This window comes from Sceloporus occidentalis, unplaced genomic scaffold, assembly GCF_023333645.1.
Source record: "Sceloporus occidentalis isolate IW3139 unplaced genomic scaffold, rSceOcc1.0.p SCAF_2, whole genome shotgun sequence".
Lineage (NCBI taxonomy): Eukaryota > Metazoa > Chordata > Lepidosauria > Squamata > Phrynosomatidae > Sceloporus > Sceloporus occidentalis.
The window spans coordinates 271685020-271710672 of record NW_028316982.1 but is presented as its reverse complement, the minus strand read 5'-3'; the positions used below and the strand labels follow the sequence as shown (position 1 = coordinate 271710672).

The 25653-nt window shown below is 43.3% G+C and overlaps 1 protein-coding gene across 7 annotated transcripts in view; it reads left to right on the top strand.

Annotated features, from left to right (window-relative positions):
- LOC149320190 (solute carrier organic anion transporter family member 2B1-like) overlaps positions 1-24476 on the top strand; it is a 144290-nt gene extending 119814 nt beyond the window's left edge. For 4 of the 7 annotated variants that reach the window (XM_089513104.1, XM_089513108.1, XM_089513103.1 and 1 more), the window contains 7 exons: positions 3965-4129; positions 11915-12104; positions 13809-13968; positions 16578-16747; positions 18191-18255; positions 22299-22419; positions 24068-24296. In XM_089513104.1, the coding sequence (XP_089369230.1) occupies positions 3965-4129; positions 11915-12104; positions 13809-13968; positions 16578-16747; positions 18191-18255; positions 22299-22419; positions 24068-24215 (1019 nt within the window). In that variant the 3' untranslated portion in view covers positions 24216-24296. Of the gene's footprint in view, positions 1-3964; positions 4130-11914; positions 12105-13808; positions 13969-16140; positions 16317-16577; positions 16748-18190; positions 18256-22298; positions 22420-24067 lie in introns of those variants that run through there. The other 3 variants (XM_089513107.1, XM_089513106.1, XM_089513109.1) reach the window with 3 other exon arrangements.
- The last annotated feature ends 1177 nt before the right edge of the window (positions 24477-25653 follow it).

Below are 25653 nucleotides of genomic sequence, written 5' to 3'. Positions count from 1 at the left end.
TCTCTTTTCACTGACTCAATTTCCTGTTTTGTCTTTGCTGATATACACAAGTCATCCACATAAATCACTAACACTATATCTCCTTTTGTATAAACACAAGCATCTGCAACGCTTCTTTTGTATCCTAACTTAACTAACTCATCATTAATGCACAAATTCCAAGCTCTGGCACTCTGTTTTAAACCATACAATGCCTTCTTCAACCTATAAACTTTCTGACTTCCATTCTCCTCAAAACCTTGTGGCTGTTCCATAAAAATTTCTTCATCCAAATTTGCATTTAAATAAGCTGTTTCAAAATCAAAATGTTCAACAACTAAATTCCTTCTTGCTGCTACAGCTAATACCATTCTCAAACTTTCTGGCTTTGCTGTTGGAGAATAAGTCTTGTCAAAATTCTCATATTGCTGCTGTGCAAAACCCTTAGCTACCAACCTAGCTTTGTACTTAATGCTTCCATCAGGCATTTCCTTTCTCTTGTACATACATTTACAGCCAATTACTTTCTTAAATTTGGCACTCTCCCATACAAGACCCTGTAGGGAATGTCTTCAATCTCTGAATGATACAACCTGTTGCTTATGTGTATGGCAGTCAGAGTTGCTTCACCCCAGAAGCTGTCTCCAACTCCCGCATCTGCCATCAAACAAGCAGAAATCCTTTTAATGTCCTGGATTTTTCTTTCTGCTAAACCATCCTCACTTGGACAAGCAGGGTTGGTGGTTTCATGTCTTATCCCCACCTTCTGAAACCAATTATACAGCTAGTTGTTTAAAAATTCACCACCTCTATCTGTAACAATAGTCCCAACTCTGCTATCAAATTGTCTTTCTACCATTCTTACCCATGCTTTCAAACTTTGCCCAGCATCAGACTTATTTTTCAATATTCTTACAAAAGCATACCTTGAATATCTATCCACAATTACTAGGAAATATTTGCTTCCTCCTAATGACAAACAATTTGCTTGGGCTACATCAGCATGGACAAATTGAAATGGTCTTTGAGCAATTCTTCTGGATTTCTTAGCTACTGGAAAAGCTCTGACCTTGACTTGATTACAAACAGTACAGTCTAAATGATTTTTACATTCTGCCACTTTTAGATCTGGACACATGCTTATTAAATTCTTTAAACACTTAAAACTTGCATGGCCAAATTTTCTGTGGAGCTCATGTATGCAGTCTTTGTGCATTGGAACATTATCAATATTGTTAGCATTCTCTACCTTGTAATTATCAACATTTTCCTCCAAGAAATAAAGCTTATCCTTTTTCAAGCCTATGCCACGCAGTTCCCCATTCAAGGTTATTTTACACAAGTTCTTTTCAAATGTGACTATGTAGTTTCTGTCTGTTAATCTGCTCACTGATAACAAATTGTTTTCTAATTCTTTTACATGCAAAACATCATTAAAGTTTTCTTTCAGCCCTGGAATGTAAACTGTCCCCATTTGATTTACAGTACTAAGCTCATTCCCATCAGCCAAAACTACAGCATTTACATTGGCTGGCTTTCTATCACTAATTAAGTTAATGTTATTACACATGGAGGTCGAGGCTCCTGAATCTACAAGCCATTTGGAGTTTGCATTTCGTTTTTCTTTGATCATGGTCGCAAACCCCTTATTATCATTTCTATTGTCCCTCAAAAATGGCGGCTTGGACTGCTTCTGCCTCTGGTCGTGTTGTGGTTGCCATCTGCTCTCTTGCTTGCTTCTCTCAGCAGCCAAAAGATTACAGTGCTTCTGCAGATGTCCAATCTTTTTGCAGTAAAAACATCTCCGTTGCTCCCTCGAAGAAGCTGCCTGGTCCAGCCCACGCACATCAGGCTTGGCTTGCTCACTTGGCACAGTCTTAGAAGTTGCTGCGTCATTCCTCTCAGACAACCTCCTCTGGTTCTCTTCCAGAATCCTGGCCACAATTAAGTCTCTAGTCAACTCTGCTTCCGGTAAGTTTTGCAAACTGTTGGTAATGTTCCCCCAAGAAGGGTCTAATGATTCAATCAATATATAGCATTGCTGTTCTCTACTTATTTCCACTCCTCTTAGCTCAGCCTGCACAAACAAGTCTTGCATTGTTTTTAAATGTTCTTTTACACACTGCCCTTTTGCCATCTTCTGCCTATAAATTCTCTTAGACCATAGCATTTTTGCAAAGGCAGTCGAAGGAGTGTGTAGTCTTTGAAGTGTTTCCCACACATCTTTCGCGGTCTGTTTATCCCTTACGTCATTAATCAAGTCTTCTTCCAACATTAGAAAAAGACAAGCCTTGGCTTTATTATCTTTTTCTTTCGTGGCTGCATTTGCTGCGGCTGGCAGCCCGGCTTCAACAGTGGCCCATAAACTTTCTTTTACAAGCAGTGACTGGGCATAAATCTTCCAGGTGGAGTAGTTGCTTCTGTTCAATTTACTAAACTTCAAAATCTCCATCTTAGTTTGTGCAGTGACTCAATTGACACAGTCCTTCTGAGTATGCACAGCTGACCCCTTTCGGGCTTAATCAAAACACAGGAGGAGTTACTCACGGAGCTTATCAGTGCAGCGCAAACAGCTTGCTCTGATCTGTCTTCCACTCTCTGGAACTTTCAGCTTCTGTGGATGCTGGGTGCTGCAGTAACTGGGCCCGTAACCCTTGTCAGGGATGATGGGAGTTGTAGCTCTTCACCTCTGGCTCGAACTCACCACCTTGTTACGCACCGGCGCTGACCAGTTTTGGCCAGTGGATAAAGCTTTGCTCTAAAGCAGCAGAGTTACAGAGAATAGGCTGAAGACCCTGACAAACTCTCCAAGCCTTCTCACTCTTGCTTCCACAGAAGTCTTCCCACTTCTTCAGGATCCAGCTGGCTCTTGTATCTTCACTCAAGACACCAGACAACTCAGTAGTCTTATATAAAAGATCTACTTTATTCTACTATATACAGCTCCAAAACTATCCAACACAACTCCAATACTCCTCACTACTATCCACTGCTACTACCCACAAAATACATTGGGATTCATAGCCATTATTATAGTCATTGGAAAATACCACCCACTCTTGTCAGTTTCCACCCAGTGGGCGTGTACAACCACTTTCATTGGTTCTCTTGGTTCAACCCACAATTAATGATTTCATCATCTCAGCCTTGACCACTTAACAATTCTCAGGTGTGTTCAATTATCCACTTTGCATTTCTGTCCTTGGCATTCAGGACTTGCTAATTACATTACCTTTTACACCTGTGTGGCTCTTAATTGCTTCTGCTGAGTCACCCTGACTCTCACATACATGTTTTATTTCATTCACTGTATATCCCATGTTGCTTTTTCCTTAACATGACAGTCACTCAAATGAGATTAAGAGGCCAAGGGCCTGGTTTGAGATAATGGTTCCAATGCCAGGGCCCACATCCTATGCTTGAATCATAGAATTGGAAGAGACCCCAAGGCCAAGGGCCATCCAGTCCAACCTTATTCTGCCATGCAGGAACTCTCAATCAAAGCATACCCAACAGATGACCATCCAGCCTCTGTTTAAACATCTCCAACTGTGGGCTACATCCAGTGCCCTGGGCCAGACGAAGCCTTTTTAAAAAACAGGAAGCAACTTTCCTGTTACCTTCTGTTGGAAAAAAGCCCCTCCTTGGCCTAAAATGGCCTGGGACTTTTAAAAAATCCTCTCTTTTCTCTCCAACTACTTTTGCGCTTTGAACTCAGGTTACAGCAATTGAAGTCAGCTAAGAACAAAGGGTGAAAGTGGGAGAAGGAAAGAGAAACCGGAACATTTAAATGGGGCAACAAAGGATTAATTGGGATTGTCCCTGGAACAGTGGGAGTGGAGTATATTTACCTTTGTATGGTGTGGATTCTACTCCTTTGCAACACCATGTTTGCATCCTTGTTTACAGGATATGTGCAGTACAAGTTATTATTATGTGAAAACACAAGTAGTATTTACTCCTCTTTCCTCTATCTCTGTTGCAGTGTTCCCTGTGGTTCTGATAAGAAATATCAAGAATCCCATCTTCGTCACTGTCATCTTTGCTTTGATCAACCTTTCTGGCATGATTGCTGGCTTAGCAACCTTCCTGGCCAAATTCCTGGAGCGGCAGTTCACCCTGTCAGCATCTGTGGCCAACATGATCATAGGTATGTGGCTTCCTTATCCCTGTTCCTAGACTGTACAACTTACCACCACCATCATCATCAATTCAAAGACATAGCTGGGTTAATCTGGATATACAAATGGATCTTGTAGTACCTTGGGACCAACTCAAAGAAGCTGGTAGCATAAGCTTTGGTAGCCTTGGTCTGCTTATCAGATGCATGGAGAAAAGTGCCTTTATAGTTATGAATGAGCAGGTTGTATGTGTGAATATCAATAGAGGTGCAAAAAATGTGGGTATAATGATGAGGTGACAATTTCAGTTTTGAAAATGGCTGTTTGGAATGAAAGGCAGGAGGAAGGATGTTGCCTAAAGCCAAAGTGAGTAGATAACCATGTGAATGGAGGAGGGAGTTCTTGGATTACAGTGTGATGCTGGCTGGGATCCAGAAAGGAGATGTGGTGAACTGGCCAAGAGCGTCCTGGTGAAGCTTGGGTGTTAACTAGTATTATAGTATGTGTACTGTGCCAGGAAACCTTTATCTCTGTTCAGCACACTATCAATGGGCTGGAATTTGCAGATATTATTCAGCTGTTTCTCCTTCTAATCTTCCTTTGTATGTATGTATGTATTTATTTATTTATTTATTTATTTAAGGAGTGCTTTCCTGTCTGCAACTGCGGTTTTGTGTATTCACATTCCTAATGTCTGATTTATATCCATTTATCCTCTGGTGTTTATCGAACCATTTCCTATATTGCTATGTACTGTATATGTATTATCCTACTTGAGAGTATGTATTTTCCCTGGAAGAAGATTGACCATCCACTATGAAGCCAATCCCTCCCTCCAGACCATCTGCCTTGGTCCAGGCCTCGGAGGTAGAGAGGAACTGCTGGACCTCTTACCCTTTCCCTCCACCACTCTCTTCTCCTTCTGTGTCATGTCTTTTTAGATTGTAAGCCCGAGGGCAGGGAACCGTCTAATTAAAAAGATTGTATGTACAGCGCTTCATAAATAAAGGTTAGTAATAATAATAATAATGGTGCAGAGACTGGCCAATGTAGAGTGCTGAAGGGCATTGTTGACAGAGGTTGGCATAGGTCATATTAGAGGATGAGCAAGTGAAAGTTATTATTATTATTATTAACCTTTATTTATAAAGCGCTGTAAATTTTTAATTAGACGGTTCCCTGCCCTCAGGCTTACAATCTAAAAGACACAACACAAAAGGAGAAGGGAGTGGTAGCGGGAAGGGGATGAGGTCCAGCAGTTCTTCTCTACCTCTGAGGCCTGGACCAAGGCAGATGGACTGGAGGGAGGACTTGGCTTCTTGGAGCTAGCCTGCCTCCCTCTCCCCCAAGATGGCGGCCGAAGGGAGTGCCCGTCCTCTTCCAGGCAGGCCTGTTGGAGCTAGTCTGCCTCCCCCCCCTCAAGATGGTGGCTGAAGGGAGGACTTGTCCTCTTCCAGACAGGTCTGTTGGAGCTAGCCTGCCCCCTCCCCACAAGATGGTGGCTGAAGGGAGGGCCCGTCCTCTTCCAGGCAGGCCCGTTGGAGTCAGCGTGCCTCCCTCTCCCCCAAGATGGTGGCTGAAGGGAGGGCTTGTCTTCTTCCAGGCAGGCCTGTTGGAGCTAGTCTGCCTCCCTCACCTTCAAGATGGTGGCTGAAGGGAGGGCCTGTCTCCTTCCAGGCAGACCTGCTGGAGCCAGCCTGCCACTCCCTTCCCCAAGATGGTGGCCGAAGGGAGGGCCCGTCCTCTTCCAGGCAGGCCCACTGGAGCCAGCCTGCCACCCCCTTTCAAGATGGCCGCCGAAGGGAGGGCCCGTCCTCTTCCAGGCTGGCCCGCTGGAGCCAGCCTGCCACCCCCCCTCAAGATGGCCGCCGAAGGGAGGGCCTGTCCTCTTCCAGGCTGGCCCGCTGGAGCCAGCCTGCCACCCCCCTCAAGATGGCCACCGAAGGGAGGGCCCGTCCTCTTCCAGGCAGGCCCGCTGGAGCCAGCCTGCCACCCCCCTCAAGATGGCCGCCGAAGGGAGGGCCCGTCCTCTTCCAGGCAGGCCCGCTGGAGCCAGCCTGCCACCCCCCTCAAGATGGCCGCCGAAGGGAGGGCCCGTCCTCTTCCAGGCAGACAGCCGGAGCCAGCCCGCCCCTCTCCCCCTCAAGATGGTGGCTGAAGGGAGAGCTTGTCCTCATCCAGGCAGACAGTTGGAGCTAGCCTGCCCCTCTCCCCCTCAAGATGGTGGCTGAAGGGAGGGCCTGCCTTCCTCCAGGCAGACCTTGTGGAGCTAGCCTGCCCCTCTCCCCCTCAAGATAGAGGCCGAAGGGAGGGCCCGTCTAAAGTGCCTCTAAATATTGTGGGTTAAGTGATTAAGTCGTGTGACGACATTCCCAAGTAGATGTGTGGGCAGAGTTGGCATCTGAGGTTGTGACAACATGGTGTACCTCTCTCCCCATCTGTGTTATGTGTCCTGCTAGAGGTAAGTAGCTATTTGAAAGTGGGAGGCAAAATACAGGGAAGTAAAGTCCTGCCACCAAGATTATTGTCCAGAATAGGTTGTAGTTCATTCCTGGAGCGTCTGAGTGGTTTCAATTGGGAGCTGTATGTGACCATTGTAGGGTTCTGCCACTTCCCACTCACCCTAAATTGACCCCCAAACCTTTGAGGGCCCCATGGGGAGCATTTGGGAGCAAAAGAAGCCAAATATTTCTCAGAGAGTGCAGCAGGGGGCATGGCCCTCCAGTGGCATGGGGGTGCCAACCCTTGACAGTTGCCCTAGCCCTAGATAGTGCCTAGCATTTAAAAAGAAGATTGTGTCCTCACCCGCATGCCTCTCTTTCTTGGGACAAAGCCCTTGCCAAGGCTAAGAGTTAAAAGGGAATGCAGAACCCCATATAGACTCCCTCTTTTAAAGAAACAGTAGCTGCTCTGAAGGAAAAAAGTTTGCAGCATGAGCTACACTCTTTCCCTTCACTTGGCAGGAAAGGATTGTGCCCTGATCCATGTTTTGAAGAAGGCAAATAGTCTTGGCTCCATTAGCATCCGCTCCTAATGATCCTGTCATAATTCACTTTGAGGAGAGTGAAGCCATGTGGGAAATTGGCAGTCCAGAGGTCAAGAAGCTGAAGAATAGCTGGAGAAACCCAGGCAGGCAGAAGGTCATGCAGGACTAGAGTAGCATATCCACCAAGTTTTCCAATTTGGCAGAGACAGTCCCAATGAATCGTACGTTGTCCCACTTTATCCGCAAGTTTTAAAACAACCTGGTTTCTCTCTCCTCCTCGCACTTTCCCCTTACTTCCATTGCTGTAAACTTGAGTTCAAAGGGTACAAGTAGTTTGCACTCAGTTGACTCAGCAGCAGGAGAGGAGGGGGCAAAATCTTGCCTTTCCCAGTGGGCTCAGGCAAAAGCAAACAGCTGCAGCCTCTCCTAGCTGGTGCATTCATTAATAACAGTTACTATCTTGAGCACACTGATTTTGCTTGGCCACATTTGCCCCGGTTTTTACCTGTGAAATGTTGGAGCATGTGGTGCCGTCAAGATCAGGTTCCAGGAAACAAGACATTGGTCGCTAAGCTGGCTTGGGTGTCTTTTGTGCAGAATGAGTGACCAATGTTGACAAGAGAGGATGATTGTTCAGTGAGAACAGTTGGGGCTGCTCCACCTGAACCAAAGGTGTGCTGAATCTGAGCCCTTCCCCAAACACACTTGCACTGATGATATCCCAGAGGGAAGCACAGCAAGTCCCAGCATTTGAACAATCCCTTTAAAATAAATGAGAAAGGCTCTATGAAATGCCACCTTGTGTCTTAATACTAGGAAAGAGGGCAGCAAGGAACTGGAGAGCAGCCTTGCTGGGTCAGACCCAAGACTTAGCGGGAAATATGAGGTCAATTGTAAATTAGCAAAATTATTTAAATCTAAATTATTATTTTTAAAATATTTTCTAAAAACGGGGGTTTAGGGTCTTTGGGATATCTGTGGAACACACTTTTCTGCCCTGGCCTAAATCCTGTTTTTAGTGCCATGAGCTACTGAACCCATTGGATTTCCCTAATTGATGACTCACCACATTCTCCAAAGGTGCCAGCCACAGATGCTGGTGAAACGTCAGGAAGAAACTCTTCTAGAACATGGCCACATAGCCAAAAAAACCCCACAAAAAACTCACTATTCAACCGTTGATCCAGTGGCTCTCCCCAGGGCACTGACACTGTCAAAGCAATGTTAGGAAGTGTCTGTTACAGTGATCAGGCTCTCCCTGGAACATCGTGATACAGGCCGGATGGTAATTTGAGTTACCAATTTGCCAATAAATAATGGATTTAAATGCAGAAAGCCAGATATGTGTGTAACAATAGGCTAATTCCAATTTTAAGCAAGGTAAGAGAGCCTCCACCAGGCATGTTGTTGTTACCTTTTATCAATCACTTGGATGAAGGAACAGAGGGCATACTTATCTAATATGGCACCAAATTAGATGGAGTAGCTAATACCCTAGAGGAGAGGATCAAAATTCAAAATGACCTGAACAGATTAGAAAACTGGGCCAAAACTAACAAAATGAACTGCAACAGGAAGAAATATAAGGTACTGTGCTTAGGCAGAAGAAATGAAATGCATAGATATAGGATGGGGAAAACCTGGCTTAACACGACAACATGGGAAAGAGATCTAGGAGTCCTAGTAGATCACAAGTTGAACATGAGTTGACAGTGAGATGTGGCAGCTAAAAAGGCCAATGTGATTCTAGGTTGCATCAATAGAGGTACTATATAGTGTCTAGATCAAGGGAAGTAATACTACCACTGTATTCTACTTTGGTCAAACCTCACCTGGAATATTGTGTGCACTTCTGGGCACCACAATTCAAAATAGAAGTTGAGAAGCTGGAGTGTGTCCAGAGGAGGGAAACCAAAATGGTGAAAGCCTGAAAACCATACAGCCCTATGAAGAACAACTTATGGAGCTGTGTATGTTTAGCTTGAGGAAGTGGATGATAAGAGGGTGACATGACAGCCCTGTTTAAATATCTGAAATGGTGTCATATTGAGGATGGAGCAAACTTGTTTTTTGCTGCTCCAGAGAGTAGGACCTGGAGCAATGGATGCAAAGTACAGGAAAAGAGATTCCATTTCAACATTAGGAGAAACTTCCTGACAATAAGAGCTGTTCGACAGTGGAACACATTTCCTCAGAGAGTGGTGGAATCTCCTTCTTTGGAGGTTTTTAAGCAGAGGCTGGATGGCCAACTGTCGGGGATACTTTGATTGTGAATTCCTGCATGGCAGAATGGGTTGGATTGGATGGCCCTTGAGATGTCTTCCAACTCTGTGATTCTACGATTTGTTATTGTTGTTGTGTGCACCTTCAAGTCATTTTTTTTAACTAATGGCAACCCTAAGGGAAACCTACTGTGGGATTTTCTTGGCAAGATTTATTTTGGAGTGCAGTTTGCCCTTGTCTCTTCTGACGCTGAGGGAGAGTATGACATATGTAAGGCCACCCAGTGGGTTTCAATGGCTGAGCCACCAGACATGTCTGAGAATAAATTCATAGCAGTTGCCATGGTGGTAGACACTATATGGACTATCTGATGCAGTCAGGTTGAGTGACAGCCAAAAGTCAATATTTAACTATGCAATGGTTATTTATATTATCACCAGCAGTCTGATTGGAGAAGATGATTGTTGACAAAAATAAGATGCAAGAGAAATCTCTTGTCTCATTGGACCAGATAGAACAGCTGATGATCTGGGTCGAGACTAAGAAGAGAATAAAAGGAGAGAAAAGGAGATTGCTATTAGACTGGTTCTGCCAGTCTTCACCATATGCAAAGGAGGCTACGATGTCGCCTTCAAGGTGGGCTGTTCCTGATAAACTGCCAAAGGACTCAAATGTGCTGAGAGATGTTAGGTGGATTTGTAATTGGTTGACCAGCCAAACCCAAAGGGTGCTCAACAATGGCTCCTTTTCATCCTGGAGAGAAGTGACCAGTGGGGTGTCCAGTGGGGCTCTGTCCTGGGCCCAGTGCTATTCAACATCTTTATCAATGACTTGGATGACAAAATTGGGAGCATACTTATCAAATTTGCAGACTAGAACACGGAACAATGGATGCAAGCTACAGGAAAAGCTCAACATTAAGAGGATCTTTCTGACTGTACGGGCTGTTCAACACTGGAAGACACTTCTTCCAGATTGTGGTGGAGTCTCCTTCTTTGGAGGTCTTTAAACAGAGGCTGGACGGTGATGTTTCAGGGATGCTTTGATTGAGATTTCCTGCATGGCAGAATGGGGTTGAACTGGATGGCCCTTGGGGTCTCTTCCAACTCTATGATTCTATGAGATGGCTATAGTTTCCATTATGGTGAAAGAGACAAGTATGTATGATATGTGGTTTAAGATTAATCTTATTTGTGTAATAAAATGTCTCACCTGTAATAAAATGGAATAGAATGGAATGCAAGCAAAGTCCCCGAACATTGATATGCCTGTGCTTCTCCCTGAGGGGAATGTGTGTGTGTTTGTGTGCATGATTCTCTCTAATAGCCTAAAAAATTACCAACCCACCCCCCCCTGCTCATTATCCCATATAAAATATCATGCCATTCCAAGACTTACGAATGCTTGAGAGAAATGTTGATGTTAACCCTACTTGCCAGGGTTTCATAACCATCATGATGTGGGTACTCGGTGGCCAGAAGGTGATAGCAGCTGATCTCAGACAGAATTCAGATTAGCTGACATGTTACAAGGGCCCTCAGTCTCTCAGTCTAAAGATATAGGGGTGGAGAACCACACAGCTGAATTAGGCACTGGCAGAGAAGCTTCAGGAATCATATTAGAGCTGTCTTTTGTTGTTGTTAACTGCCCTTGAGTTGATCTCAACTCATGGTGTTCCTGAGATGAAGCATCTCCAAGACCTCCTATCCTCCATTGCTCTCCTTAGGTCCTGCACATTCATACCTGCGACTTCCTTAATAGAGTCCATCATCTAGCATGAGGCCTTCCTATCTTTCTGCTTTCTTCCACCTTTCTGCTTTCTTCCACCATTACTGCATTTTCCAGTGAGTTGTGCCTTCTCATGATCTGACCAGAGGATGAGAGCCTCAGTTTAGTCAGCTTGGCTTCTGGGGACATTTCCGGCTTAATCTGTTCTAGGACCCATTTATTTGTCTTGTTAGATGTCCATGGGATCCTCAGCACTCTTCTCCAGCACCACGTCCCCAAATGATTTTCTCCTTATCTGCTTTCTTAACTGTCCAGCACTCACATCCTTACCTGGTAATAGGGAATACAGTGGCTTGTACAATTCTAACTTTCAGTTGTATATCTTTGCTATTTAGGAGTGCTGTCTAGAATATTTTTTTAAAAAAATCATGTATTTTGATATACTAAATAACAAATAATACTAAATGATAAACATAATAACAAAAACATAAAAATAGAAAGACAGGAGATAAAAAGATAAAAGATTAAGAGGCAGAAAATAAACAAAATCTACAATAAAAATATGTTTCATAGTCAGCATAGTGCCACACTTACTAAGTATCAATATGTACTATAGGATACAATTGACCATTCTTGGGGTTACATACATTAAATTTACTTTCTCCTGTCTTTTTGGCCCTAGGGCCCACTGAAATATCTTTCCAAAACTGCAAATGATGTTTTGGCAGATGACATATAGAATGCTGTTTGTTTACAAATGAAACTAATTTAATCAAAATTGTCCATATGTTTTTCTTCCTTCACAGATTCTTAAATCCAGCTGTTTCCCACCTTGTGCCCAGGCATTTGACTTTCCCTCTTTCCCTCTGCCCCACAGGTGCTGTCAACATCCCAGGAGCCCTGTTAGGCATCATCCTGGGAGGCGTCATCATGAAGAACTGCCAACTCAGCCTCAGGCAGGCCACCATCATGTGCATGCTTGGCATGGGCGTCTGCATCCTCTTTGACTTGCCCCTCCTGTTCATGGGTTGCCCTTCACCACCGGTTGCCGGCCTTGACACTGAAAGGTACAGAAACACTGGGTTGTATGCAAAGACTTGTTTGAAAAGAAAACACACAAAAAAAAAGGCTTTTGGGTTTAGGATCAGAAAGGTGTGTGATAACAGAGAGAGAAAATCTTTCAAGGATTCTCAAAAGAGATTTTATTAAATCCTATCTCCCCTGGTACCCTTCTCTTTGTTTGCTGTCTTCTTGTTCTATTTTGTGGCTAAACCTCAAGTTGGTTCTTCCATCTCGCATCCCCATCTATTCTGTCTCATTTCCCTCTGCCCTTGGACTATGTAAGGATGGAAAGACTATTCAAAAATATTCAAAGAAAACATGTTTGTTGAGTGTTGCAAAACCCTGACAAGACGAATCCTGGACTGCTGAGAATCTTCACTGTTCAGTACTTATTCTGCACAAAATTTGCACAAGGTTGTTTTGCTCAGAAACACATTTTCTCTGCCAGAAACAGACGTTTCTACAGTGGAAAATAATATCTCAACACAGAAAATAATATCTCAAAATAGAAATAATAATTCCTGCACAGAAAATGTTTTCTGTGCATATAAAAACATTGTAATTTGGTGGAATTGTTCTGTGTAAAATCCTGTATAAAATTGGCACTAGGTTGATCTGCCTAGAAAACAGTATTTTCTGCACAGGAATTAATATTTCTATGTTGAAATATTATTTTCCACACAGAAAATGCTGTTTCTTCTACAGAAACTGCTGTTTTCTGCACAAAACATCCACAATCGAATTTTGTACAGAATAGATCCTAAATTGTGACAAGCCTTTGAAAACTGGGTGGTTTTTTGAAGATTTTTTTTCACAGTGGGAAGAAAATTGCTAAAAATACTCATTTCAAGAAGAAATGTAGTAATAAGTTACATCCCTGGGAACCTTCCCTGAACCAAGGGCATCCCACCTGCAAACTGCATCTGAAACCATCTCTTCTCTCTTAAGCTGTTCTTCTTCTCTGTCGTATCTTATCCACCTTGTTCTCCTTATTCAGAAGTCTCTAACCCTGTACTTGTGGGCAAGTTTTGTTCTTTTTAATGGCTAACACGAACCATCTTACAATTGGCGTACCTCTTTATCCCCAGCAGGGAATACCTCTTGTGGGATAGTACCTGTTGTGACACATGTGTGCACCATCAAGAAAAATTGGGGAAGAGTGGGGTGATGGTGGTGTTTGGCTAAAGAATAGCTGTTGCATGTGTACAAAGACTGAATCAATCAAAGCTCATATGATCAATTGACTAAGATTTCTTTAACTGAAAGACAGTTTCATGGGCAAAGCAGACCATCCCAAAGGGTCAGTGTCACACCCCTGGGAAAGCCTGGGCACTGCAGCAACTGCACACCATGGCCCCACTCCAGCATTTTTCTGGCGCAAAAAGAAGTGGAAAAATGCTGCTCCTTTTTGCGCCTGAAAAATGTCACCCTTTCCTCTGCCACCACAGCTTTTTGGCACACCTGTGGCATGCGGCATCTAAATGCCATGTCTCCACAGCTCTGAAAAGCTGCCCCATGTGGCAGCAGGATGGTGTGACGTCAGTGTGAGGACATGCGCTGTGCGTATACCATGTCCCCACGCCGCTAGGAAGCCAGTGTATTGTGTCAGTCTGCATCGACCCATAGTAAGTGTCTATAGATGCTCAAGTACATTTAAGGGTACTCAAAGGCCATGCCTGGTTTAATAATATGCATTTTTCCTCCTCTAGTTCTGAAGGTCAACAGCTTGTTGCTGATTGTAACCAACAGTGTGACTGTTCGCCTTCAGCTTTTAACCCCGTATGTGGTGAGGATAACATTGAATACGTCTCCCCTTGTTATGCTGGCTGTTCAGATGTAATCTATAATTCCAAAACAAAGAAAGTCGATGTGAGTAGAAATTCTTTATCAGCATTTAACATTCTGGATGCAGGGAGGAAGGGATTGTGAGGGAGATTCTGAGGGAGAACAGCAAGGCAGTGGGTGTATACCTCTCTAGACCCTGCTGAAGCCACTGGCTTTAAAATGGCAGCCATTAGGTCTTCTTATCACATATTGTTTGGGTCTTAGATAACCACCACCGATCCTTTATCATATAGGATTCAAGGTCAGATGACAAAAGGGCAGGAGAGTCAGAAAAAACAAAAGAAAAAGAATATCCAAATTGTTGGTGTTTCTCAATTCTCACTTTTTTAGGTCCTCTGGGAAGAATCTCTTGCAGTTTAAGAAAACCACACTGGTAACAACTTCCCAGAGGAAGTTTTCTGTTGCCGCTCCAAAAATCTGGAATGATCTGCCGGAGGAGATCTGTCATAGAACATCTTTGGAGGCCTTTAAGAAGGCAATAAAAACTGATCTCTTCTGGCAGGCCTTCCCAAACTGACCTCCTTGGAATGTTTACTTTCCAATGGCATAGCTATTCCTCACCGGATGTGATCACGATTGATTTTATTGGGAGCATTTTATTGGGAATTGTTGTTTTAACTCTATTTTAGGGTGGGAGGGAGTTTTAGGATGTTTTGCTGTGTTTTTACTTGTGATTTGTTGTGTAGCATTTTTATTGTTCTCTTGTTTTGTTGTTACCCGCCTCGATCCAATACAGGGAGAGGCGGGATACAAATAAATATTATTATTAATAATATTATTGTTAAGGAAGTTTGGAAGGGCTATCATGCAAAACACACAGCAATGTTTGTAAGAGCTTTATCTCATTGTTAAACAAACTCAGGAGGCAAACAAAAAGATGCACCTTTTTATCTCCCTCTGCACGACACATTCTCTTTCATTGTCTTCCGGTTGCCAAACTGTGGGAGATGGTCGTAAAAGTGTCATAAAAGTGTCCCATTTGCCAAATTGAAACAATTCTTTTGGCAAAAGTTATGCATTTAGAACATTCTCCCACACTTTTACAGCCTGAAGAGAACAAGAATCGTGCTGAGCGAGAAGATTTATTTGCAGTTGCCCCTCCTAACTCGCAGATCTGGATCCGTGAACTCGAAAATTTGTTTTCACCGGGGGGGGGGGGTCCAGAATGGATCCCCCATGAAAACAGAGGGCCAGCTCTATTTATTTATTTATAAAACATGAAAAAAATTTTGCCTCCAGGGTTTGTTTAATAATATGATAAGGCTCTACATCTCTGGGCGTTTTGAGGAATAAGCAAGCTTTCTTTTGTACTCCTGCATAACACATTGTCTTAATCATTTTATGTGGGAGAGGAAATCAGAGCTCCCCTCCCTTGCACTAGAAAAGTGGTCCTCAAACTTTTTGGGGCTACCGCCCCCTTTCCTTTTGGGCAACAATCCTAGTGACAGCCAATGCCTATTTTTTAATATTAGATCTGCCATTCCCAGCAACCGATCTCAGTCACTGCTCCCTTTGCACCTGGTCACCCTAGGAGCAGCAACCAAGCAGCCAGTCGAGCAGCAACTGAGAAGTCTCTCCCCTCCACTGGCCTTGCTTCTCAAATGCATCTCCAGAGGTAACTGGATGCAAAGAGACAAGCTTCTCCCCAGTGAGGAATTCCTCACTCCAACCAGTTGGTCAACTCTTAACTCCTTTCTCCAGTCAGACTGTCTTAAAATGGTGCCACAGGAGTGAGTTTGCATTGGCAGGTGAAGGGTGGAAAATCCACCGCATGAAGTGATCAATAAGGCTGAGTAGTGGGTTTAAGGGACCTTGAAAACAGAAGTTTCATGCAGCCCTCATCCCCACCATGGTCCTGAAATCTGCTGGCAATACTTTGGCAATAGTTTGACTGAAGGCCCCCCTGCTGCCCCCTTTTTCCTCACTGGATTTTCCCACCGCCTCCAGGGGGCAATACTTCTCATTTTGGGAATCACTACACTAGGAAATCACTCGGAGAAATCCAAGAATCCACAGTTTCAAGTGAGTTGGCTGCTCCCACCTTACATGCTTCACACAAGCAGATGTGGATGTTGGGAACATGCAAAAGCATTAAAATATATAAACATAATTTTTTTTAAAAAAAAATTAAAATTAAAACAGTAATCCTTAAAAATGTGTTAACTCTAAACAACTCTTAAAATCTGAATTACACAGCATTTAGAGCACAACCCTTTCCAGTCTGAAAACCCCCAACTCCATCCTGTGGAATCCTATGGTGAGGTATTCAGCCTGTTCTGTCATAGAGGTCTGCTGCCTCGCCAAACTACAAATCCCAGGATTCTGTAGGACAGGTCCTTGGCAGTCAAAATGATGTCAAACTGCTTCATTTCTTCAGGGTAAATATATCCTTGGTTTCTTGCTTCCCCTCTGGCCTTCAGGCTTCTAGATTCTCAGCATTGTCATTTGCTACTTTGGGGACTTGAGGGTTTATTTACCTTTCTGTGCAATGGATGATCCAGCTAACATCTGGACATTTTCAAAGGGCAGAGAATGAGCAGAAAGAGAAAGAAGAAGGAAGTCAGTCTTACCATTTCCTTCTCCCCTACAAAGTTGGCCTAATGCCCTTCCTGCCACTGGTTCTTTCCCTTCAGAATTACACCATGTGTAACTGCATCGTTGTCAATGGAGGCTTAGGATATGCTTTCCCTGGACAGTGCCCTGCTCAGTGTTCCCAGTTCCTGCTGCCTTTTGTGATGATTGCCTGCATCTCTGGATTCATGGCGAGCCTCTCCCACACTCCAGCCTTTGTGATAATCCTAAGGTAGGTTCAGATATCAAACAACATCTAATAGGAGCATCTGAGGACTTATCTTCACTGGTAAGAAGACTCTGGGCTGCCCCTAGGGCATTCTGGCCTTGAATTCCTCCAAATTTCCCCCAATGCCCACTCTTTCTGCAGCAATGATGGGTGACTGCCTTCCCACGCAATCCCTGTTTGTTGCCTGGTGCTGCTGCTGAGTTCACAACAAGGTGCCAAGCCATGTTATCAACTCTGGGTGCTTCATTCATTTGCAGACAAAGTGGTAGCACTGGGCAGCTTGTAGAGGCTACATGAGAAGGCAGCCATCTGTGGTTGCTGCAGATAGAACCAAAAACCTGGAGCAAATGGTTTTTAAATTCGAGTTAGTGAGAGGAAAGGCTGAATCAGGTGCGGATGTCATGAAAAGAGTCCAAAATCAGATTCGGGGGGTTTGTTACCCTGCATCATGTAAACAGGATACAGGGGGTCTGGGGGGGATTCAGATTAAATAATCCTTGTAAATAAGCCCTTAGTATTGGTCATCCCTCTGTTGAAGAATGAAACTAGGAGGAATTTAGTGATTTCACACGACTGGCATTCAGAAAGGGGCAGGAAGACAAGATTCCATTTGGAAGTTTCGTTTGCCTGTATGGCAACGGGATGAGTGAGCCAGATGGTCCTTGCAGTCCTTTCTTTGATTCTGTGGGTCCAACATGTGTTCTTATGAATAGTAGGAGCAGGAACAGTTGCTAATAACAGGGTGACTTGGAGGTCTCTCATAAATTGCATGGCAGGGGATTGGATGGATGGCCCTTGTGGTCTCTTCCAACTCTATGATTCTATGATTCTATAAGTTGACTTGACAGCAGCTAACATCAACGAAGCAACAGTATCACATTGTTTTTGTGCAGACAAGTGCCCTTGACTCCAGGAAGTTTACAGCCTAATGGTAGACAGAGAAAAAGGTGATTCCTATAAGGTCAAAGGGAAGAAGAACAAAGATGTGTGGGTATAAACAGCTACAACTGGAGGCTTAGTTTCAGCAGGGAATAAGGAGCAAGACCTGAAGGCTGCACAGAAAAAAAAGTTTTTGTTTTGAGCAGAAATTTGTAGGAAAAGAAAACGTTGGAAGTGCAACTGCAAAGATGTTCTGAGAGAGTTCCAGGTTGCTAAAGAGTGTCTATTAAGAGAGCAGAAGACTACCCCTTCAAAATTTTGCTTAGTCTTAAAGCTATACTTCTTGTGGCAGCTTTTCCCTGTTTCTACAGTAGCCGATCCCTCCTGGCCCTTCCAAACAGCACAGAGAATCCCCAGATATTCACTGCTTTCCATTGATTACTTATTATTTTCCATCAGTTACATTTCTGCCCTGCCTTTCCTCCAGTGAGCTCAAGGTGATTTATGTTGTACCCTTGAGCCTTGGAGAGAGCTGGGTAAAAAATATTTTTATGCTTATTATTCCAGGAATGTGAAGCCTGAAGACAAGTCCTTTGCCATTGGAATACAGTTCCTGCTGCTAAGAGTTCTGGGTAAGTTAAAGCCAAGGGTTGCATTTCTGTTGGGGTAAGTAAACGGGATTTAGACAATTGCTCTGTTCAGCATCTGAGCTGGAAAATTCCCTTGAAAGACTTGAAAATTCAAAAAAAAAAAAGCAAGAAAGGAAAAAGGGAAAGCAAGAAAAATTAAGTAAGTAGAAGAGAAAATGTAAACATGAGGTAAGAGAAAGGACGGGATGAGAAAGATTGGAAGAGAGGTTAGATGTTCAATGAAGTTTAAACTATGTTATTATTATTATTATTATTATTATTAACCTTTATTTATGAAGCACTGTAAATTTACACAGCGCTGTACATGCAATCTTTTTAGTTAGACGGATCCCTGCCCTCGGGCTTACAATCTTAAAAAAAAAATGTCTAGATGTTTAAATGTTTAGTTTAAATGTTTAATGGTCATGTCATAAGTTCAAGTTCAAGTTCAGAGGATTGGGATAAATGTATATTATGTCTGTGATAGGTTGTGATTATTGTTTGCCTTGTGTTTCTTTTGTATATGCATATATATGTCTAATAAATATTTTTTTAAAAACCATATGTACACTGCAGAAATGAGTCTCCTGTTCACACATCTGTGTTAAACACAGCTACTGTAGGTCTCTGCCACTGTAACATTGAGAATTGGCCCTTGGAAGGTCACCCAAAAAAGGGACCATGAAATGTACCATTTAGCTGGTCAGAATAGTGAGGTTTGTGTAAGGTTTTCCTGCAGACAGATATCACTTTTTTCAGACACACTGACGTTCCTAATTTACATCCATTGTAGGAGTACACAGAAAGCCCTGAAAACACAGTCACTGGCAAAAAGAGGAATATCTAAACTATATTCAAATTCATTTCTATAATTTATTGCTGTCATTTTTGTTGCTGTTAACTGCCTTTGCAACGATCTCGACCCATGGCGCCCCTGCTGATGAGACATCTCCAAGACCCCTTTGTCCTCTACTACTCTGCCCAGCTCCTGCAAACTCATATTCACGATCCCTTTAATAGACCTGCATAAAAAGAGAGAGGACAATTTTGACCATAAGGTACATAAAACAGAATATCATAAAATACAATACACACATAAAATTCACATTGAATAATAATGTTAAAATACAGTTGGCCCTCAGTTTCTGCGGGAGATCTGTTCTGGACACCACCATCCCGCAGATACCAAAATCCACAGAGGCTCAAGTCCCATTGTCTATAATGACAGTGCGGCCATGTGGCCACACCACTATTCGAGACAAATGCACTGAAGTCCTCCTTCCCTCCTTCCCTTTTCCTTCCTTGGCTTTGGGGCGGTGGTGCAGAAGTGGAGGCTGGAGTCCCATTGGCTGGAGAGAGATGGAGCTGGAGCTAGGGCCAGAGCTTGGGACTTGGAGCCTCCAAACCCCAGCCCTGGCCCTAGCTTCCTCCAGTCAATGGGGCTCCAGCCTCTGACTCTGCACTGCTTCTGAAGCCAAGCCCAGGGCAGAAGCCTCTCAGGTGGAAGGAAGGAAGGAAGGAAGGAAGGAAGGAAGGAAGGAAGGAAGGAGAGAAAACAGAAGGAAGGAGAGAGGGAGGACTTCAGTGCAGATGCATGTACATGCCGCCATTGGGGACAACACGGGCTTGCCATCCACATATGCCCAAATCTGTGGTCCCACTGTAATAAGAAATCAAAAAGTAGGTCACAACTCTTTACCCAAGTCAAAGGTTGGTTATAATTCCACAGACCCCACCTAGCTCACATGGCTACCTGAATAGCTCAAAGAAAGTTCTTTGCTGTTGATACCTACTCCTGATTTATCATCTGTTTGTAGTTCACAAACGGCAGTCGCACAAAATCTGGCAACCTTATCAGTAACAGCTAAGTTCATTTCTTAGCTTGCAGTTGGGAATTTCAGCACCTTGGTCAGGTCACTGGCAGAGCACTCCAGCGACACAATGGCTGTGTTTTTCAGGGGTGTTTTTAAATGTGGGCAAGGATATCCAAATACAAAGTAGGCATGCTTCCCATCAACTGAAAATTTAAAAAATATATTATTTTATTAAAACTATGGTATATGTAGTATAATACAATGACAAGCCATAACCTAAAGCTTCCTTAAATCTCATCATCCTCCCCAAACCATACTCTTGTACAAAATACTTCCCTGTCAATCATATTTTAAAATTACTTCTATTTAATGATCTGTTTTCATTAATGTTAATTGTATCTTCCACTAGTCATTTATCCAAAATCTCAATTGATCTGATGGTGGTATACATCAGGTATTCTAGCAGTAATTGAGAATGTTGTGTGTATGTTTAAAGTCTTACTTTTTTCAGGGTAATACAGAGGAGGAGAAAAGAGAGAAAGCCATTTTGAAAAAGGGATCATAGTGTCACTAGGAGTCTAGCTATCAGGAAGTCCTTGCTGCCCAATAAGGATTCTCAACCCCGCATGAAATTTCCCCTCAACTCCCAAATTTCTAGCACTGCAGACAGTGAGATGTGGAAATTGGTTCATATCTAGAATTCTTTTATTTGCCATGTTCACTTTCCCTTGGGAACTTTGCTTTCCTCTTTTCTGTGGATACCTAAACTCTATTTCTAAATGCTCAATTGAAGTTTTGAGTTACTGCAATATTAGAAATTTGGGAACTGAAAGGAAATTTGGGGGCAGAATTCTTATTTGGAGGACAAGGATCTCATTTTGCTCCCTTTCTTCCATTGCCACACTCCTGATTGTTCAATAGTCTCTTAAGCAGCACTTGACTACTGCCTAAACAGAGATAAACAGAAGTTTATCTTAGTTGAAATGTGTCAGAAGAAAAACTTAGAAATGTTTACAAAGTTATTCTATCTCAATTTCTCTCCAGCTTTTTCAGAATGGTGACCATGTTTGTCTGTTGCAGCCAAAGCAACAGAACCTAGCAGCACTTTTAAACTTTGGCTGCATCTGCACTACAGAAATAATGTAGTTTGACACCGCTTTAACTTACAATGCTATGGGATTTGAGGATCTGTGGTTTGTTGTAACACCAGAACTTTCTGATAGAGAATATTAATAGCTCACCAAACTACCAGTCCCAGAATTCTATAGCATTGAACCATGGCAGTTAAAGCAGTGTCAAACTGCACTATTTCTGCAGTGCAGATGCAGGCCTTGATGCACTCATGTGCTCCTCTAATTGTGTGCTCTTGCGTTTATCTGTTTCCGCGATTGTCTCAACATGCATCTCTGAAGCATGTCTAGAGGAGGGTGACTAAAATGGTGGTCTGGAAACCATGTCTTATGAGGAGTGACTTTTAAGGAGCTGGGTATGCTTAGCTGGAGAAGAGAAGGTTAAGAGGTGATATGATAGCCCTGTTTTCAAGGGGTGTTATATTGAAGATGGAGAAAGCTTTTTTCCTGCTGCTCCAGAGAATAGGACATGAAACAATGGATGCAAGCTCCAGGAAAAGAGATTCCACCTCAACATTAGGAGGAACTTCCTGACAGTAGGAGTGGTTGGACAGTGGAACACACTTCCTTGGAGAGTTGTGGTGTCTTCTTCTTTGGAGGTTTTTTTAAGTGAGGCTGGATAGTCATCTCTCAGGGATGCTTTGTGTTTCCTGGATGGCAGGGGGATGGACTGGATGGCCCTTGAGGTCTCTTCCAACTCTGTCATTCTATGATTCTATATTTTGTATCCCATGACATGAAATAGAGAGCAAAGTGCAAATAGGCTGAAGCAGAGAATAAGTCAAAGCTTCTCTTTCTGTCTATTCTATACATGGTCATGTAGCATCTGCTGGGTTTATTCAGTCTGTTATGAAAATGGATGCAAGTGAGCTGAAGGCCATATACTATGTGGGCTGATATCTTTCCTTGGAATTCCTTTGTAAATGCCTCAGATCATTGCAAAACAGGACTATTCTTTATCTTCTTTTCTCTCTCCAAAATGTACAAAATGGCCAGTTGGGCTAGGGCTGAAATCCAGAAACAGGATGGTTGTGGGGCTCTCTCAGAAGATTTTTGTAGAGGTTGCCTTTTTCACAGCTTGGACCCTTGGCTTGTTTTTCAGCCTGGTTACCTGCACCGGTGCTCTACGGCAGTGCCATTGACACGTCCTGCCGTTTGTGGCAGGAGAAGTGTAATAAGAAAGCGGCCTGCAGATACTATGACAACACATTATTCCGGTATAGGTAAGCTTTCTTCTTTCTTTTCCTAATGGAACAGCAGGCCAATTGAGCTAAGACTGTGTCTGCCTTAGGAGGAACGTCCTGACAGTAAGAGCTGTTCGACAGTGGAACACACTCCTTCCTCAGAGAGTGATGGAGTCTCCTTCCTTGGAGGTCTTTGAGCAGAGGCTGGATGGCCATCTGTCGGGGATGCTTTGATTGAGATTTCCTGCATGGCAGAATAGGGTTGGACTGGATGGCCCTTCTTGGGGTCTCTTCCAACTCTACGATTCTATGATTCTATGCCCATAACTGCCTGAGGGACAGAAACAAATAGCAAAGATGGATCACTGGATTATTGGACAGATGTCAGAAAGGAAAGTGGGAAGGGAGCTACAAGGAGCTCTGGTGGCACAGTGGTTAAGAGATGGCATACACTTCCTTTTTGAGAGCTTTCATTTTTCCCTCCTTCTGCCACCAATGTGAAGACTTTCTCCTATCTCACAGCTGTAGCATCAAATGTGAGGACCTTCTAGATGCCCGCAGATTCACCTAATTTACCACCACCTTTGAATAACTGCTGCCACCAGTCCAATCCTATTCTGCTATGAAGGGGGACACAGTCCAAGCACTCCTGACAGCTGGTCATTCAGCCTTTGCTTGAAAACCCCCAAAGGAGACTCCACTACCCTCCAAGGCAGCAATGTCTTTTCAGAAATCCCAGCCATGTTGGCCAACTCTCGAATAGCTCTTACCTTCAGGAAGTTCCTCCTAATGTTTAGGTAGAATTTATTTTCCTGTAGCTTGAATCCTTTACTCTGTGTCTGGAGCAGCAGAAAACAAGCTTGCTCCATCCTCAATATGGCATTCCTTCAAGTATTTAAGCAGGGCTATCATATCACCTCTTAACCTTCTCTTCTCCAGGCTAAACATAACCAGCTCCCCAAGCCTCTCCTCAGAGGGCTTTATGGTTTCCAGCCCCTTCATTGTTTTGGTTACCCTCCTCTGGACAGCTTGTCAACATCCTTTTTGAATTGTGGCACCCAGAATTGGATGCAGTATTCCAGGTGAGGCCTGACCAAAGCAGAATAGAATGGGACTATTACTTCCCTTGATCTAGACACTATTCCTCTATTGATGTAGCCTAGAATCGCATTTTAGATGCTGCATCACACTGTTGACTCATGTTCAACTTGTAGTCTACTAGGAGTCCCAGCTCCTCAAAAGGCATGGTTTCCAGGTCTTTCAATCATTTTGGTTGCCCTCCTATGGACATGCTTGTTTAGCCATATGTATAGACTTGGTGATTGAAGGTTAAGAGGGAACATAGCAGCCATGTTTAAATATTTGAAAGGATGCCATATTGAAAATGGAGCCGACTTGTTTTCTGCTGCTCCAGAGACCAGGAGGACTTAAACTACAGGAAAAAAGGCTTCCTGACAGTAAGAGTGTAGCGGAGTCTCCTTCTTTGGAGGTTTTTAAACAGGCCATCAGTCACGGGTTGCTTCGATTGTGTCTTCCTGCGTGGCAGAAAGGGATTGGACTGGACAGCCCCTTGGGGTCTCTTCCAGCTGATTCTGTGACCTAAGGCAGGTGGCAGAAGACAGATGCTGTCTTGTGGCCAGTTCACACAGTCTTACCAGTTTGCTCTCTTTTCTTTCTGGTTCTTCAGGTTTGTTGGCATTCAGATCTTATACGAGTTCTGCTGCTTTGTCGCCTTTTTCATTCTGTACTTCCTTCTCGTTCGGCAAGAAAAACAAGAAGAAGAGGAAAGAAATCGTACCAGCTCTCCAGAGCCGATGGCCGAGTCCCGCGCTTGATCCCTGCTCAGGAACCTCAATTGAGGTTTGGCTGAATGAAGAAGCCAAGCTCTTTAAGTTGAGCCTGGCTTCCAGTTGTGATGGAACAGGCTGAGACTGAGGACAGAAAGAGCTGCCCCAAGACACATTCAGTTCTGGAACTTTTATCCATTGCCCCCCAGCCCTTTTTTGTACATTTTTATGTTAGCTGCCCTGCTGCCTTTTGGTAAATGGGCAATCTATATATTATTGTGAATAAATATATAATCTACCTGTCAGTAATCATGATATTACCAGTCTATCTCTACCTGTTAAATAGCTGCTTGGATGGAAAAATTTTTTAAATATCTTCCTTGAAAAAAGATGCAGAGCTTCTATTTTGGAGATCCTGTAGATGGGGGAAATCTAGAATTAAGGTAAAGATAGAGATTATGGCTAATTTTAACCCTCCTAGTGTTCTGACATTGGAGTTTATCACATGGAATGGATCCCATTTAGAAACTTGATTTAAAGTGCGAAACAATGCAAAAGCAGGTTGTTTTTCACACGATGTTCAGGATTAACCCGAACTGAAATTAGAAATAACTCACAAATGTGGGTAGTTTTTCAGATGACATTGGCGCCAATGAGAAATAACACAATATTAATCTGAATGCAAAGTCAACAAAACCCATTCCTTTTTACTTTCGGGAACTTCTCAAAAATAAAAGGGAATGTGTTTTGTCGACTCTGCATTTGGATTAATGTTGCATTAAAACAACCCGTAAAAGCAAGTGTCTTACAGGTTTTAAAATCCCGTATCTGCACAGGATTTAACCAATTTGCTTCCAATTTGTCTCCAGTTTACCTCGTGTGATAAAGTTCGTTCAGCTACCATCAGCTGCAATGGGCAATGATAAGAGATGATGGGACTTGTTATCCCAAATATCTGTGTGGTTAAAGTTTCCTATTTCCTCAACATCCCAATCTGAATGCCCTAAAGACACCAGATCCCATCTGATCTTGGAAGCTAAGCAGGTTCAGCCCTAGTTAGCGCTTTGATGTGAGAGCGCCAACAAGTACAAGGTGCTGTACGTTTTATTTGAGAGGAAGGATCTGGCAAAACTACCTATGAATATTCCTTGCCAAAGAAAACCCAGTGAAATTCATGGGGTCGCCATACGCTGACAGGCAATTTGAAGGCACTAACACAATCATAATAATAATAATAATTTGTTTTATTTATATACCGCTATTCCAAAGATCATAGCGGTGAACAGCAAGTAAGCTAATTAGCAAGTAAGCTAATTTGCCCCCAACAGTCTGGGTACTCATTTTAGCTCCCTCCTCGGAAGGATGCAAGCCTGAGTCGAGCTTGGGCCCTTTTGCTGGTCTTGAACTCGCAACCTTGTGGTTTTGAGTGAATGGCTGCAGTACAGGCATTTAACCACTGCGCCACCAGGGCTCCATGTCATCAACA